Source organism: Gorilla gorilla, chromosome 7 (assembly GCF_029281585.2).
Source record: "Gorilla gorilla gorilla isolate KB3781 chromosome 7, NHGRI_mGorGor1-v2.1_pri, whole genome shotgun sequence".
NCBI lineage: Eukaryota > Metazoa > Chordata > Mammalia > Primates > Hominidae > Gorilla > Gorilla gorilla.
In genome coordinates this window covers 30,576,697-30,591,313 of record NC_073231.2, presented here as the reverse complement: position 1 = coordinate 30,591,313, position 14,617 = coordinate 30,576,697, and the positions used below count along the sequence as shown (strand labels likewise).

Genomic DNA, 14,617 nt, shown 5'->3' with positions numbered 1-14,617 from the left:
TTGTAAATAAGGATTACAGGATACTGGGGAATTGTTCAAAGTAATACATACAAAGGTCACCTACTGAGTACAAATTATTATCTATTTAGTAATGTCAATTCCCAAAGGACACTTGACAACTTTAATCAAACTCAAGGTAATGCATGCCCCTGAAGATGATAAAACTGTATTTCCTTAAAATTGGCTTGTGTAATTTAGATTGACATCCCCATATCATCTGAGTTTGTGTGGTTTTAATGGATTAGGACACCTAGGCCGTGGCTACTTGAAACTTTAAAAAGGTATCATTAGGCCAGCATTTCTGTGGTATTCCTGCCAAAAATGTATAGCCTGAATCTAATCATGAGGAAACATTCTATAAAATAACTGGCCTGTGTTCTTCAAAATGCCAAGGTCACGAAAGACAAGGAGAGACTGAGGAACTGTTTCAGAATAAAGGAGACTAACAAGAGATGACAACTAAATGTTGGATACTGAACCAGACTGACTTTGTTCTGTGCCATAAAGGACACAGTTACAGTAACTGGTGAGTTTCAGTGGGTCTCCGGATTAGAAGGCAGTACTGCATCGCTGTGAATGTTGCTTTGGATGCTGCACTGTCAGTATGTTGGAAAGTGTTTTTGTCAGGAAATACTCATTCAAGAATTTAGGGTTATGGGCATCACATCTGGAGTAAATGGAATAAATTCCCATGTGGCACACAAGTTGCATGTGAGTACATGCGCACGTACCTATGTGGACAAATACAGCTATAAATAAACAGAGAATAGAACACGTGATACAGCAAACAGCAACAGGGGAACCTGGGTCAAGGCCAGCCAAGAGTTCTTTGTGTTATTCTAACAAATTTTCTCTAAGTTTGAAATAATTAAAAAAAAAATTTTAATATTAAGGAAAACAAATAGTTTCTTTCTGATAATAGAACATAAAACTGCTAATTATCTGCTTAAATAGAATGAAAAACTGGTTGTAGCTGTGCACCACACCCTATTTCAGTATCTCTTTACTCTTCAAATTTGTTAATCTTTTTTTTCTTCTTCCCTTTCCTTCTTTCTTCTTGATGCCTCAGGTTTAGTAGTGGCACTCAAAGGCAATGTTTGCTATTAACAGAACTCTAGGTTTACTAGTCCTTATGTCAAAAATCAGATAATTTTAAAAGCCAGATGAAAGAAAACATTCTATAAGTTCTATTATCCTCTGTAACACACAACACGATGAAACCGGAATCATATTAAGCTCTGTGATAAAACTGTTGTTAAAGTATCTCTGATTACTTTACATGTCAGTTTAATTCCAAAATTATGTTTTACTACTTTCTGTTCTACTGGAACACAGTGGCAAATAGACAACTAAAAGACTCAAAGTAAGACTTATTTTATCTTTAAATAATGGGTAACATTTTACTAAAAATGAATATGAAAAAGGAATTACACTACGGCAAAACTGGAAATTATAAAAAGCAAAGGATAACTACTCCTAATATTTTAACTATATATATTATGGTTAACATCATACATAACATACATATGAAAGACCACTTCTATGAGGTGTTAATGTAGCATCTGGAAAACCTGCTGTTTCTAACAATCCAAATGAATTATCTGCCGCCTGAATGTTTCTGAAACAGTTTAATGGTAGAATAACAACCAAGCTGAAGCTTCACCGTTTTAATGGTTAGCATGTCAGAAATGTGATCTGGTTCATAAAAGAAAAAAAAATTCTAGACATTTAAATAATTTAGATTACCTAGAATTTGTGTACTTTTATATTTACTAGTGAAATACAATGCTTTAATTTTTTATCTGCCAGTACTGCTGTGCTATATCTAAGATTACTAAATTTATTTCAAGGAATCCCTAGAGACAAATGAAGTTAGGACCTGGAATGAAATAGTTAAGTTTCTTTTCTTTAATAAAATTCATATTTGAGAGGTTTGACTTAATTACCTGTCAGATCCATTCCAACAACATTCAAATTTGTCAAATATGCAGTCATTTTCATACAGTGAACAGAGTTTACTTCTGAGGTATTCATGCACCTGGGGGAAAAATACAAATATACTGCACTGAAATTAGGAAAATGATTTAACAAGTCCATATCTTTAAAAAGAAAAAAAAGGCATATACAGACACATACACACACCTTTTAAACCTATTAATCTCAGTCTTCTCAGTAACAATAAAGGCATTTTGCCCTTTTACAAAACACACAAGCCCTTCAGGGAGGTACATTTTCCTACCGGTATGACAAAGGAACACTCCATTCTGGGCATGGCACACATAGCCTTTATAAGCCTGAATAAAACATTCAGGCCAAAAACACTTGAAAATGGCACAGTTAAGAGACTAATAAAAGAACATTACAGCAATATCTGAATATCACTATTCTTGGCTTTCAGTCCATTAACTACTGATAACAACACTGAAACTGTGCCTATTTCTTTCTTAAATACCATTTTCTGGGCATAAATTTAACTGAAGCCTATATTTTCCATTATAAATGCACATGTATGCATAGCGTAACCATGCCTTGGTTTGGTGATAAATTATATGGTTATTCTGGGCATATATTATTAAAAATTTGATAGTATCATATTATACAATGTCAAAAGCTAACAAAGCTGTGCCTGTTTTTTGAATTATATAATTCTGTATTTACTAATATGTCAAAAAAGGATAAACTAGAAATCTCATATTTAAAAAGTCTGAGAAATATGACATATTTCAACATTAATATTAATTACAAACAAAAGTTCCAAAGTATTTGTTGTAACTCAAAGGAAAAAAGGAAGTGTCTATATTTCACCATCTCTTTTTAAGGAGCTACTTAAGGAGAAATGACAGAAATGAGTAGGTACCTTCTAAATGCTTAGAATTCTCTATTCTATATGAAACAATCTAAACTTATTTTCAGTGTCTATTTTAACTTTAAATATAGTGGAATGATTCAGGCCATGTCTCTGTGACATTAAGTGAAAATCTATAATACAGAGGAATAGCAACTCATGTGGAGTTAGGATCAAAAGTGAGCATGTAACACAAAAAAATCAGTAAGAAAAAAATACCCTTCAATCACACAAAACTTGGCAAGATGCTGGTACAAATTCAATAAAAATAGTTTTATCTATATATGATACACTTGCCTATAATGTGACTACTTTTAATCACTACTCCAACTGTTTATAGGTAGAAAAGTAGCAAATCAGGTAAAATTAGGTAGATTATCATAATTTTGCAACATTTTAGAATGCACGTTATAGGGTTTCTCACTATACATCAGTATGAAGCTAAGCTTCCAATCAATTCTTCTCAATGGGAATGAAATGATGGTGAGGGTAACTAGGAGATATATCAATCTTGGCAGTTACACAAATAGAAGTCTTTTTTCAGTATACACGAGGGATGGGTTCCAAGAACCCCAGGTATACCCAAATCTGCAGTTAGCCCTGTGGAACCCACACGTGAAGTTTTGGCCCTCCATATATTTGAGGGGTTTGCATCCCTCAAATACTGTATTTTCAAATGTGCATTGGTTGAACAAAACAAAACAAAAATCTGTGTATGAGTGAACCCATGCAGTTCAAATCCATGTTGCTCAATAGTGAACTATACTTTGAAAAGCAAAGCAGTATTTTGTCTTTTGTTTCAGTGCAGTATTTATTTTGAAATTTCACGTATCAAAAACAATCTTGGTTTATGTTTGTCAGAGGATTTAAAGTTTGAGAAACATACTTCCCAGTCTATTGAGAATATATAACATAAAGAAAGTATATGTATAAATTAGAGTTAAGTGATTTCAACACTGCAGTCTAGGGCCTAGCACAGGTTTGTGCTGTCCCTCACCCTGTTCCAGGCTGTGTACTTCATTCTCTTCTGTTTGATGTAGTGGACACGGATAAACAGTAGTGGCTGGCTGATAAGAGAATCAAGAACTGACATCCAACAACGGATAGGCAACTCCTAAAGCCATCTGCTAAGGCTTTCAAGCCCTTTCCTTTAGCTGAAGACAACAGTTATCTGCCAAAAGGCAGAACACCAGTCCATTTGACTTGGCACACCAAATTTAATCTCTAGTTCAACTACTCCCACAACCTGAGCAGGTGCACCTCTACTAAGGACTGGCCACTTTCCCCAATCCTCTTCCTGCCCAGACCTCAATGAAGGGTGCTCTTCCATCCTCACTTTAAATGTACATAGTGGCAGAAAAAAAAACAATGTCAATACTGAACCAAATGGGTAGCAAAATCACACTTTAACTGCAAAACTCAAGAGACAACACAACCTATGTAAGTATATATACATTTAACATAAGGAAGAGCAACATACTCATAGATCTCTGAGGGAAAAGGCCTAATGGTGAACAAACACCATACAGGGATTAAAACCTAGTAACAAAATCCTTCTCTATAAACACTTCAAAGTAAACAGGGTATATGCTCATTGAAAGAAAAAACTCAAATACCTGGTATGTTTCCACAGGCCTGTTTTCCATATTTAAGTCCCAAATTTTGACTGACAAATAGTCTCTAGTCATCATATATCGACCACTATGGCTGAATTTTACATCCGAAATAGAGGAGATGATTTCGGAAAAAAATGACCTGTTACTGGGATCTTCAGGTTCTTCAAACACTAAAAACAAAACAAAACAACACAAAAAGGGCAAGGTGTACAATATTCTGGCTTGGACAAAGCATTTCCTAAACAACCATTCACAAACTCCCTACAAGTGAGGTAAAATGCCAGGCTAATAAAGAACTGAAAAACATCTCTCTGGCTAGAATTCTCCTGAAAGCTTCTTAGTTTAATTGAATACTGAAGTTGAAGATGCATAAGTATGCAGTATACTTCCAGTCATATGACTAATTTAGAACCAGACTCACCTGGGACTTCTGACTTCAGTGCACCAGGTTTATTGGTATTATTCCTGCAATACGCCTCACTGACTGCCTATATCATCACCATGAGAAACACACCATCCTCGCCCATCCCAAATTCATACCAGGATTTTATTTTCTAGTAGCCAGGTAAAATTATTTTGGTAACAGGCATGTATCAATTTTCATGAGTTAATATTCAACAAGACAAGAATATTGTATCCTGAAGTTTTTAAACCAAAGTTTTTTTTTTGTTTTTTTTTGTTTTTTTAAGCCAAGGAAACCTCAGAAGAAATCTTCCTAGGAAGCTCAAAGTAGGAAGGGAGGATGGGAAAGAAAGGAACAGCTCTACTTCAACACAAGGTTACAGAGCCCAACCGCAAGTTACCAAAGAACAACAGCATTCCATGAGAGATATATTCCTTGGCAATCAATAGACATGCCCCACAAGAGAGCTTCCAGGAATAACCTGGAATGCCTCATGAGGAGGTAGGCAGATTACTAAGGGTACAAGTGGCTCTGGACACAAGGGTTTAAGACTTTTAAACCTCTGTAATTGTACTTATCATGTCTGAGGCTTATTTCAGACAAACAGAATATGTAATCATTTTAAGGAAAGATACAATAAACTTACATTTAGAATGTCTATCACAGAGGGCAGATGCCCTCATGTCACATAGCCGAATAGTTCCTTTACTGCTGCTGTATACAAATGTGTTACAGCTGTTTGGATGAAATTCTGCTGCTGTAATCACCTCTGTTAGCTCTTCCATATTGGCAGGCTTGATATCCACAATGTCTAGATAACATTTTATTAAGGAATTTCCACTTAGAAAAAAGGGCAAATATAATTCTACATTTCTCAAACCTAAAACCCATTCATGGACCTAAGCAAAAATATTAATTCTGAATTGCACTCCACTGTTTTTATAAGTATAAATTCCAAAGGGATTAAAACTTTATTTTTAAAATTTTTATTTAGACGGAGTTTCACTCTGTCGCCCAGGCTGGAGTGCAGTGGCGCAATCTCGGCTCACTGCAGCCTCCGACTCCCAGGTTCAAGCGATTCTACTGCATCAGTCTCCAGAGAAGCTGGGATTACAGGCGCACACCACCACAACTGGCTAATTTTTTTTTTTTGTATTTTTAGTAGAGACGGGGTTTCACTATGTTGGCCAGGCTGGTCTCGAACTCCTGACCTCATGATCCATCCGCCTCGCCTCAGCCTCCCAAAGTGCTGGGATTACAGGCATGAGTCACTGTGCCCGGCCTCAACAGAATATTTTTATTTACCCAATCATGCATCATGACTTGCGTGAATTTCTTTTTCTAATCTTAATCTAATCTTAATCTTTTTCTTTTTCTAATCTAATCTAATGATCAATCTTCTTCTAATCTTAATCTTTTTCTAATCTTAAGATTAATCTTAATCTTTCTAATCTTAATATCGATTAATATATATAAATCTATATATATATAAATCTATATATAAATCTATATATATATAAATCTATATATAAATCTATATATATATATAAATCTATATATAAATCTATATATATATATTTTTTGAGACAGAGTTTCACTCTTGTTGCCCAGGCTGGAGTGCAATGGCACAATCTCAGCTCACTGCAACCTCCATCTCCCAGGTTCAAGGAATTCTCCTAACTCAGCCTCCCGTGTAGCTTAGATTACAGGCATGCGCCACCACGCCCGGCTAACGTTTTGTATTTTTAGGAGAGACGGGGTTTCACTATGTTGGCCACGCTGGTTTTGAACTACTGACCTTAGGTGATCCACCCATCTTGACCTCCCAAAGTGCTGGGATTACAGGCTGAGTCACCGCAGCCAGGTGAGACTATTTTTACAATAAAAAATTCAAATACAATAGTTCATACATTTGATTAGAAGAAAAAAAATTTTTTTAGAGACAGGGTGTTGCTCTGTCATCCAAGCTGGAGTGCAGAAGCACGATCAAGCTCACTGTAAACCTTGAACTCCTGGCCTCAAGTGATCTTCCCACCTCAGCCTCCCAAACCGCTGGGATTACAGGCATAAACTACCATACACAGACCTCACAAATTTGATTTTCAAAACAAAAAACTAAATTATAAAAAATAATCCTATATACATAGATACAACAGACAAATTCCTTAAAATTCCATGAATCCAATTTTAAATCAATACATTATGCCCTTTATGTTTAGCAAATAACTTTTTCCAGTATTTCATTACTCATTTACAAAGAAAAAAATAAGGTGCCATACATATATGTACACAGACTATAAAAAGCAATCAAATTCATTAAGGAGAGATGAAATAAATCTAATATGGGCACAACATGCCTTCTTCACCAAACACCAAAGAAAACCAAATGGATACTAAAACTCCTGTCTGTAATTTCCAGATGCCAAAGATTAATCCGCAAATCATCTGCAGATAAATATGTTTCATAATCACTATTAATAGAAATTGAGTTGATGTGATATGTATGAGCATTGGCAAATATTCTTCGTGGACTGGCCTCAACCATTAGATCCATAGGCCTAAAGACTGGCACCTGTCAATAAGACACATGAAAAACAGAAATTACAAAAGGCTCAGTTTCAAATAGCAATTAAGATTCAGAAAACTTCATTATTTCAGTTTTTGAGAACATAAAATAGAACAATATTACATAGATTTAGTTTTAAAAAGCAACTGATGTTGATCCTTTCAAGTGTTGAAGAAAAAATGAACAATGTGGATAATATATCTTCTTTTACTGGTTGCAATACTATTAGAATTTACAGTTCTTAGTTTCAATATTTTGCTTGAAAGACATGCCAAGCTAATAAATGTTTATGGTTCAGATTAAAGAGGCTAAAAAGAAAATTAACCCATAACATCTAATTCTTGTATTTTTTAGCTACAACTAGAAGATTTGATCTGTATCTACTTTTTTGATTTCCAAAGAAAATTTATCTTGAAACTTGACCTTGTGATAGCTAACATGACAAACCAGAGATGAAGTCTGATGGTGTGAAATACTGTCTTGTGCTTGAGTCCTGCTTCTGTCCCTGGCCAAAGTGAGACCTCTATGTAGGTCAGTTTCTATGTTTAAATGAGTTACTCAATGTTCTACCTGATTACAGAATTATTGGGAAAGGGGAGACAGACTGTAATTATTCCTGTTCAAGCTCTGCTCAGGATTTGGGCTATATAATATGAATACAAGCACTATCTGTGACATTTTTTTCTTATGTACTTACTCGTAGTGTAGTAACTGTAGTAGGATCTCTATACCTTCCATCTTCCTCTTTCAAGTTATACCCTTCTGGTCTTTTGTCCCTTTCACTGATTTTCCATAATTTTATTGTTTTATCTGGGAAGAAAATAAAGAAAAGTCCTTAAAATACTGAAGAAGAAAAACATTTTAAGGCATTTAAAATATGCTATTTCACATTTCACGTAAAAGGATTCCACGAAAAAAAAAAAAACCCCTAATCTGAACTTACTAAAAAATTTCCTATTATCAGCTGAATAACATACACACATGGAAATAAAGTGCAAAGATCGGTGGCACTCATAAATTCCATGTGATAGTCAAATCAAGTCACAGACAGGTCTCTATCCCTGTCCCTTAAAAGTAATTAAAGCTAGAGGGAAAAACTTGATATGCATGTGTGGTGTATGCAAACACATATATGTCTGTACATACATGTAAACATATACATGTTCAGTACTGAATTTTAAAAAATTTAAAGGGAACAATGAAGTTGATTAAGACTGCCTATTTTGTAGAATCAAAATAGTAAAGCTGCTCTCCCTTGCTCCCATTTCTTATCAGAGCCTATCAAAGATTCCACAGAGGCCTCCATAGGACTGGATGCCTCCTTTTTAAACCTTTCCCCTTCTTGTATCAGGGTTCAAAAGTAGGAAACAGGGCCTGAAGAAAACTGATTAAAAGCATACATCCCCAAGTCCTTCAAGAAGAAATCAAATTCCTAGGTATCAAGGATATATAAAATGGCATCTGTTTAAAAACAAACTTTTGTTTTACAAGTAAGTTTAGATTTACAGAAAAGTTACAAGAATTGCAGTGTTCCATATATCCTTTACCCAGTTTCTTCTGTCAACATCTTACGCAACCATGGTACGTGTGTCAAAACTAAGACATCGACTTTGTATATTACTATTAACTACAGACTTCATTTGGAGATTTAACCAGGTTTTCCACTAACATTCCTTTTCTGTTCCAGAATTCAAACAACACTGCATTTAGTCATCAAGTTTCCTTAGTCTCTCTGCCTTTAAGTTTCTCAGGCTCTCCTTATTTTTCTTGATCTTGACAGTCTTGAGTAGTGGTGGTGAGGTACTTTGTAGAATATCCCTCAACTGGATTTGCCTGCTCTTTCCTCATGATCAGACTGGGACCATGGGTTTTTAGGAACAGAACAGAGAGATGAAGTGACTTCTCACAGCACTGTTCAAAGGGATACATGGTATCAACATCACTTACAGCTGGTGGTGTTAACTTGGGTCATTTGGTTAAGACAATGTTTGCCAGGCTTCTCCACTATACAATGACTCTTTCACCCTTGCCATATTCTGTTCTTTGGAAGTGAGTCACTAAATCCAGCCTGTACTTAAAGGGAGAAATAAGTTATACTCCCTGTAGGGAAGAGTACGTATCCACGTCTTATTTAGAATTCTCCTGCAGGAAGCATCCCTGCTCTCCATTTATCCATTCAATTGTTTATTTGTATCACTATAGGCTCATGCATGTTGATTTAAAACTGTTATAATTGTATAACAGTTTTTCTTATAGAAAAGCATACATTCCTAATGATCTTTCATAAGCAAAATGGTGTAACAAAATTGTTTATAACAGTATATAAAGCCATTTTATAAAAACAGTTAAAAACTCAGAGAGATGCCAGTAACTCTAGCCTGGCAGTCTCTGTATCGTATAGAAGAATGATAGTTGCCCCTAAGGATGCCCTTCCCAATGATGAAGTGTAAACAGAGAAAAGCTGCTAACTTTAATAATCTGTAATCTATTATTTCTTCTAAGCCCTATGTGACCTTGCTTATAATTTTCTTGTAGTTCAGTCATACAGATTTTCTATGTGTTATTTAGTTTATATATGTATACGATTTATAGATAGATATGAGCCTAGCCTAAATCTGTATTCTGAGAAGTATTTGTTCTAAATACTTGCAAAGTATTTGTGATGAGGATGACAACACCCCCGCCCCCTGGTCCAGTTGTCTTGTGGCCTGTTTAAATCCATCCTCCTTATTAAAGATCCAAATAAAGAAACCACAATGTATTTATGAAACTTTCAGACGAAATAAAATTAGTCTGTGGTGCCTAATAGTGTTTACAGGAAGAAAGCTCTTTAAAAAATGTTTTTTCCTTAACACAAACACAGGACACATATGAATTAGGATACATTTTTCAGTACAGTGGGGACAAGGCAGGCAGGAAATAAATCAGTATGTTAATAAATATGATATAAATTTTTTAAAAATCAGAATCCTTATGTTCTACAGCAGTGATATTTTATTACCTGGAGTTTTTGGCCCGTAAGACAAAGTATGTGAGAATAATCAAACTCCATAAAACTGTATGTGAGATTATGTAAAAACACAGTTTTCAGTGCAGACGTTAATAGATTCTCAAGATCTGTTCCTTCCAAAACGACCACACTGTGGTGTTCCCCTGAATTATCAACACTAATAACTAAAGCATTGGAGAAACTGCAGAAGAACAGAGTTCCTCTCACCACAAGCAGAAGGTATGAGCAGGGAAAACCACGCTGCCGTTTCCTTCGTGAGAATGCAGCTTTATGTAAGACCCTAAAAACTTATCAAGAAGTTGTTAAGACACATCCTATTTATGAGTGAACTTTACATTATTCATATATGTAAGACTCATGGTTGACAGGTCAGTTTCATGTTTTCTGCAATGTAGAGGAATTAATGAGAATTCAGAGGAGCAAAAGAAGATTAAAGAGAAAGAGAATTAAAATGCTTGAAGGAACATTAAATTAACTCAAGTTATAAGGTGACTATGACGTCCTTTAAGTAAAAATGATCTGGGAAACCCAGTTCATATAATGATCATGGAAAGCCAATGCAAATATTTTTGTAAGATTAATTTTGGTTAATCAAACCTGGAAAGTTTGGTACTATTTTCCACCATTCTCCCACAGATATAGTTTTTATATAGACCCATTACATTGGGGGGGGGGTGTTACTATGCTCACAGAAAAAACTCACAGAGAAAAATACACAAAATAATATAAAAGATACACTCAGAATCAACAGATGTTGACATTTTTCTCTAAGTTTCCTTCTTTCCAAATAGTTTTTCAGATATAGTTCAAGTCCTACTCCTCCCATCCTTTTCCCATCATACCCAGACACAACAGTTCATATGATTCTCATAATCTGCTTTATCCTTCCACATTGGACTCTATTATTAAGCACTTATTTTAGCATTAAAAAATGCAGCCCCCAGTTAGCTGTATTTTACTTAGTATTAAGAAACAAAAGACAAAAATCTACAATGCATTCTCTAATGTCTTTAAATAAGATCTAATCCATAGACGCTGTAATGGGATTTGCTTCGAAATAACACTGAGGAGGAGGGGAAGGGGAAGGATCCGAGACACAAATTAGCCATGAACTGAGGAGTGTCAGAAGTGGATGATGAGCATGCAGGGCTTCATTATACTATTCTCTTGACCTCAGCCTACATTTAAAAAGTTCTCTTTATAAGAAAGCTGATGTAGCCCTATAAGAAATAAACTGCCATAAAAATATTCCAATATATAAAATGTTAACAACACATTTCCCTAGGAACATTTACTTCTAAAAGTAGAAATTATATAAATGGTTTAATTATGTATCATCTGATGCCAAAGAACAGTGTCTAAAATATTTGAAGCTATCTGAAATAACTTAGTTTACCATATAAATTAAAACTGACCCAAGACTAGAAGCTAGCATATGACAGGAATAAACTGTTCCCTCCACCCATGGTGCTGTGAGTTACAGGCTTTAAATAGTTACTTCTGTTTATTTTTCTTCTAATAAGGACAAGAGAGGGGAATGCAGTCTATTGTGAAAACAGAGAAGGCAGAGGGTACGAATCTCAATGGATTGGCTGGGGAAAGCTTTCATGATCAGAAAAACGGGCACCCAGGAGGCGGCCAACGCTGATGGCCATCAGGCATTTGTGAACAGCATTTCTAAGAACTAATACTGTGGACGAGGGGCATCAATTCATCAATTAGATGGAGGAAGTGCTGAATTTCTTCCCCCATTTCATCCCCGAGGTCATTTAAGTATATATTCTGCAAATGTTTATGGTCTAGGTGTTAGAATTTGCTTTTTAAATTAATAGTGAGGGGATAAGAAAATAGGAGGTTCCCCTCACCCTAGCACCAACCTCAAAAAAGTTTTAATCACAAATTTTTATAGACTACGGCTACCCAGAAACTAAAGTATCTCCTCAGTCACTCTAATGATTCCCTTTAGACTCAAGACCCCAACAAAGTCCAAACAATTCACAGGAAAACGTTTTTCATAAGAACAAAGAGAAAGCACCCAACTCATCAAAAAGGATTTCAAATTCTGGTAGAGTCATTACTAACTTTTTTTTTTTTTTTTTTTTTTGAGACGAGTCTCGCTCTGTCGCCCAGGCTGGAGTGCAATGGCGCGATCTCGGCTCACTGCAAGCTCTGCCTCCCAGGTTCACCCCATTCTCCTGCCTCAGCACCCCCACCCCAGTAGCTGGAACTACAGGCACCCGCCACCACACCCGGATAATTTTTTTGTATTTTTAGTAGAGACGCGGTTTCACCATGTTAGCCAGGATGGTCTCAATCTCCTGACCTCGTGATCCACCCGCCTCAGCCTCCTAAAGCGCTAGGATTACAGGCGTGAGCCACCGCGCCCAGCCTGTCATTACTAACTTTTAATCCTCACTCAACTTTTCCTGGGCCAGGCATAGTGGCTCACACGTGTAATCCCAGCACTTTGGGAGACTGAGCGGGGCAGACTGCTTGAGCCCAGGAATTCAAGACCAGCCTGGGCAACATAGGGAGACCCAGTCTCTACAAAAATGTTTTTAAAAAATTAGCCGGGTGTGGTGGCACACACCTGTGGTCCCAGCTACTCAGGAGACTGAGGTGGGGAGGTCGAGGCTGCAGTGAGCCATGATTACACCAATGCACTTCAGCCTGGGCGACAGACATTGTCTCAAAAAACAACAAAAAATGTTCCCTTGGCAAGTAAACAGTAGGAGAGGAATCTCCTTCCAGCCATGTGGATTGCTGGGAAAAAGGCAATATGCTAATGGTGATCAAGTAAGAAAGTGCTCTCCTATAGCGTATCCTGGAATGGAGACCATCCTTTGAGTATTTTGTATCTGCAGTTTGAGATACTCTGTGTAGAGTTTAGAAACACTTAAAAAGGAGGAATAAATTAACATTTATTGAGCACTTGCACTCATGATGTATGTGAAGTTATTTAATATTCATAATAATACTATAATAAAAAATTGCTATCTCTAGTTTGCTGCTGAGGAAAATTCAATTCAGTGTTAGTAACCTGCCCAAGATTACGAGACTGAGAAATGGCAGAAATAGTACCTGACCTAAATCCAATGGTATAGCAGCCCATTCTTTTCACTACAAATTGGAGGTGTAGTAAACAAAAAATTGCTATCAGAGAATCTTTCAGAGAATCTAAAAACTGCAAGTGACAGTAAAAAAGTCGAGTTTACATTCTGTATAGAAAAAGTCCTTTTTACAAGTATCTCTGTTAAATGATTCCTCTCCTAGGCTACAGGATATGTGCAACAGGTACACACAGTGGGCACATGGAAAGAAAATATGTATACTTACCATTGGTAGACAATAAAAACTGAGCAGCATTTTTCTGGGGTAACCACCTAATTTTGTTGATCTTTTCTTCTATTTCTAAACTTTTCAAGTAGTCAAACTCTGGTTCATGGCTCTGGAAGGTGCTGTAAACATTATATTCTCCTCTGCTATGAGACTGGATTTTGTTCTAAAATGAAAACAAAAATATATGGACCATTGTTGAAAAATATTTCAAAATAATCAAATATGTAATCAATTCCAAAGGACCTGCAAATTCTCGATACCCCATTAGCTGTGTCTTTATACAATTACATTCTGTTTTTTATATTTCTAAAGGCCTTCAAGGATTAAATGAGAAAACTTAAGGGGGGAAAAGGCTAAATAAAGCTGAACAAATAAGCTCAATTCATTAGGGAAATAATGACGTTAAATATGGATCAATTTGATTGCTAATTTACTCTTATGTATTTGATGGTATAGTCTATGAAAAAAACTGATGAAAAAAAACTGAGCACCCCTAATAAGGAAGTTCATCTAAAAATAATGATAAAGGCTTGCCCAGAAAGAGCTAGATGAGGCACACCTTCTTCCTATGCCCACTTTAGGGTCAACTCCCCGATCTGTTATTTAATATGATGTATTGTCCTTTTCCTTTCTGCTGCCTGCCTTTTGGTTATTTCGCTGCTGAAAGCTTAAAAAAAGAGCTCTTATAAAAGAAGGGATACCATTTGACCCCTACCTCCCACCCCAAGACCACTGTTCCAGACAGCTTTGCTACCAATCAAGTCCATATTCAGCACTACCCAGCAATGGCCCCATGCACCCCCATCAACAACTGCTTACTCGCCTTAAATTCGCTTTC

The 14,617-nt window shown here is 36.1% G+C and overlaps 1 protein-coding gene across 5 annotated transcripts in view; it reads right to left on the bottom strand.

The window, feature by feature from the left end:
- Positions 1-14,617, bottom strand: part of PPP2R2A (protein phosphatase 2 regulatory subunit Balpha) — an 80,377-nt gene that overhangs the window by 2,778 nt on the left and 62,982 nt on the right. For all 5 annotated transcript variants that reach the window (XM_019032671.4, XM_019032672.4, XM_055348274.1 and 2 more), the window contains 6 exons: positions 13,777-13,942; positions 8,128-8,240; positions 7,259-7,436; positions 5,511-5,675; positions 4,462-4,631; positions 1,947-2,038 (listed from right to left, as the gene is read on the bottom strand). In XM_019032671.4, coding sequence (XP_018888216.1) covers positions 1,947-2,038; positions 4,462-4,631; positions 5,511-5,675; positions 7,259-7,436; positions 8,128-8,240; positions 13,777-13,942 — 884 coding nt within the window. The remainder of the gene's footprint in view (positions 1-1,946; positions 2,039-4,461; positions 4,632-5,510; positions 5,676-7,258; positions 7,437-8,127; positions 8,241-13,776; positions 13,943-14,617) is intronic.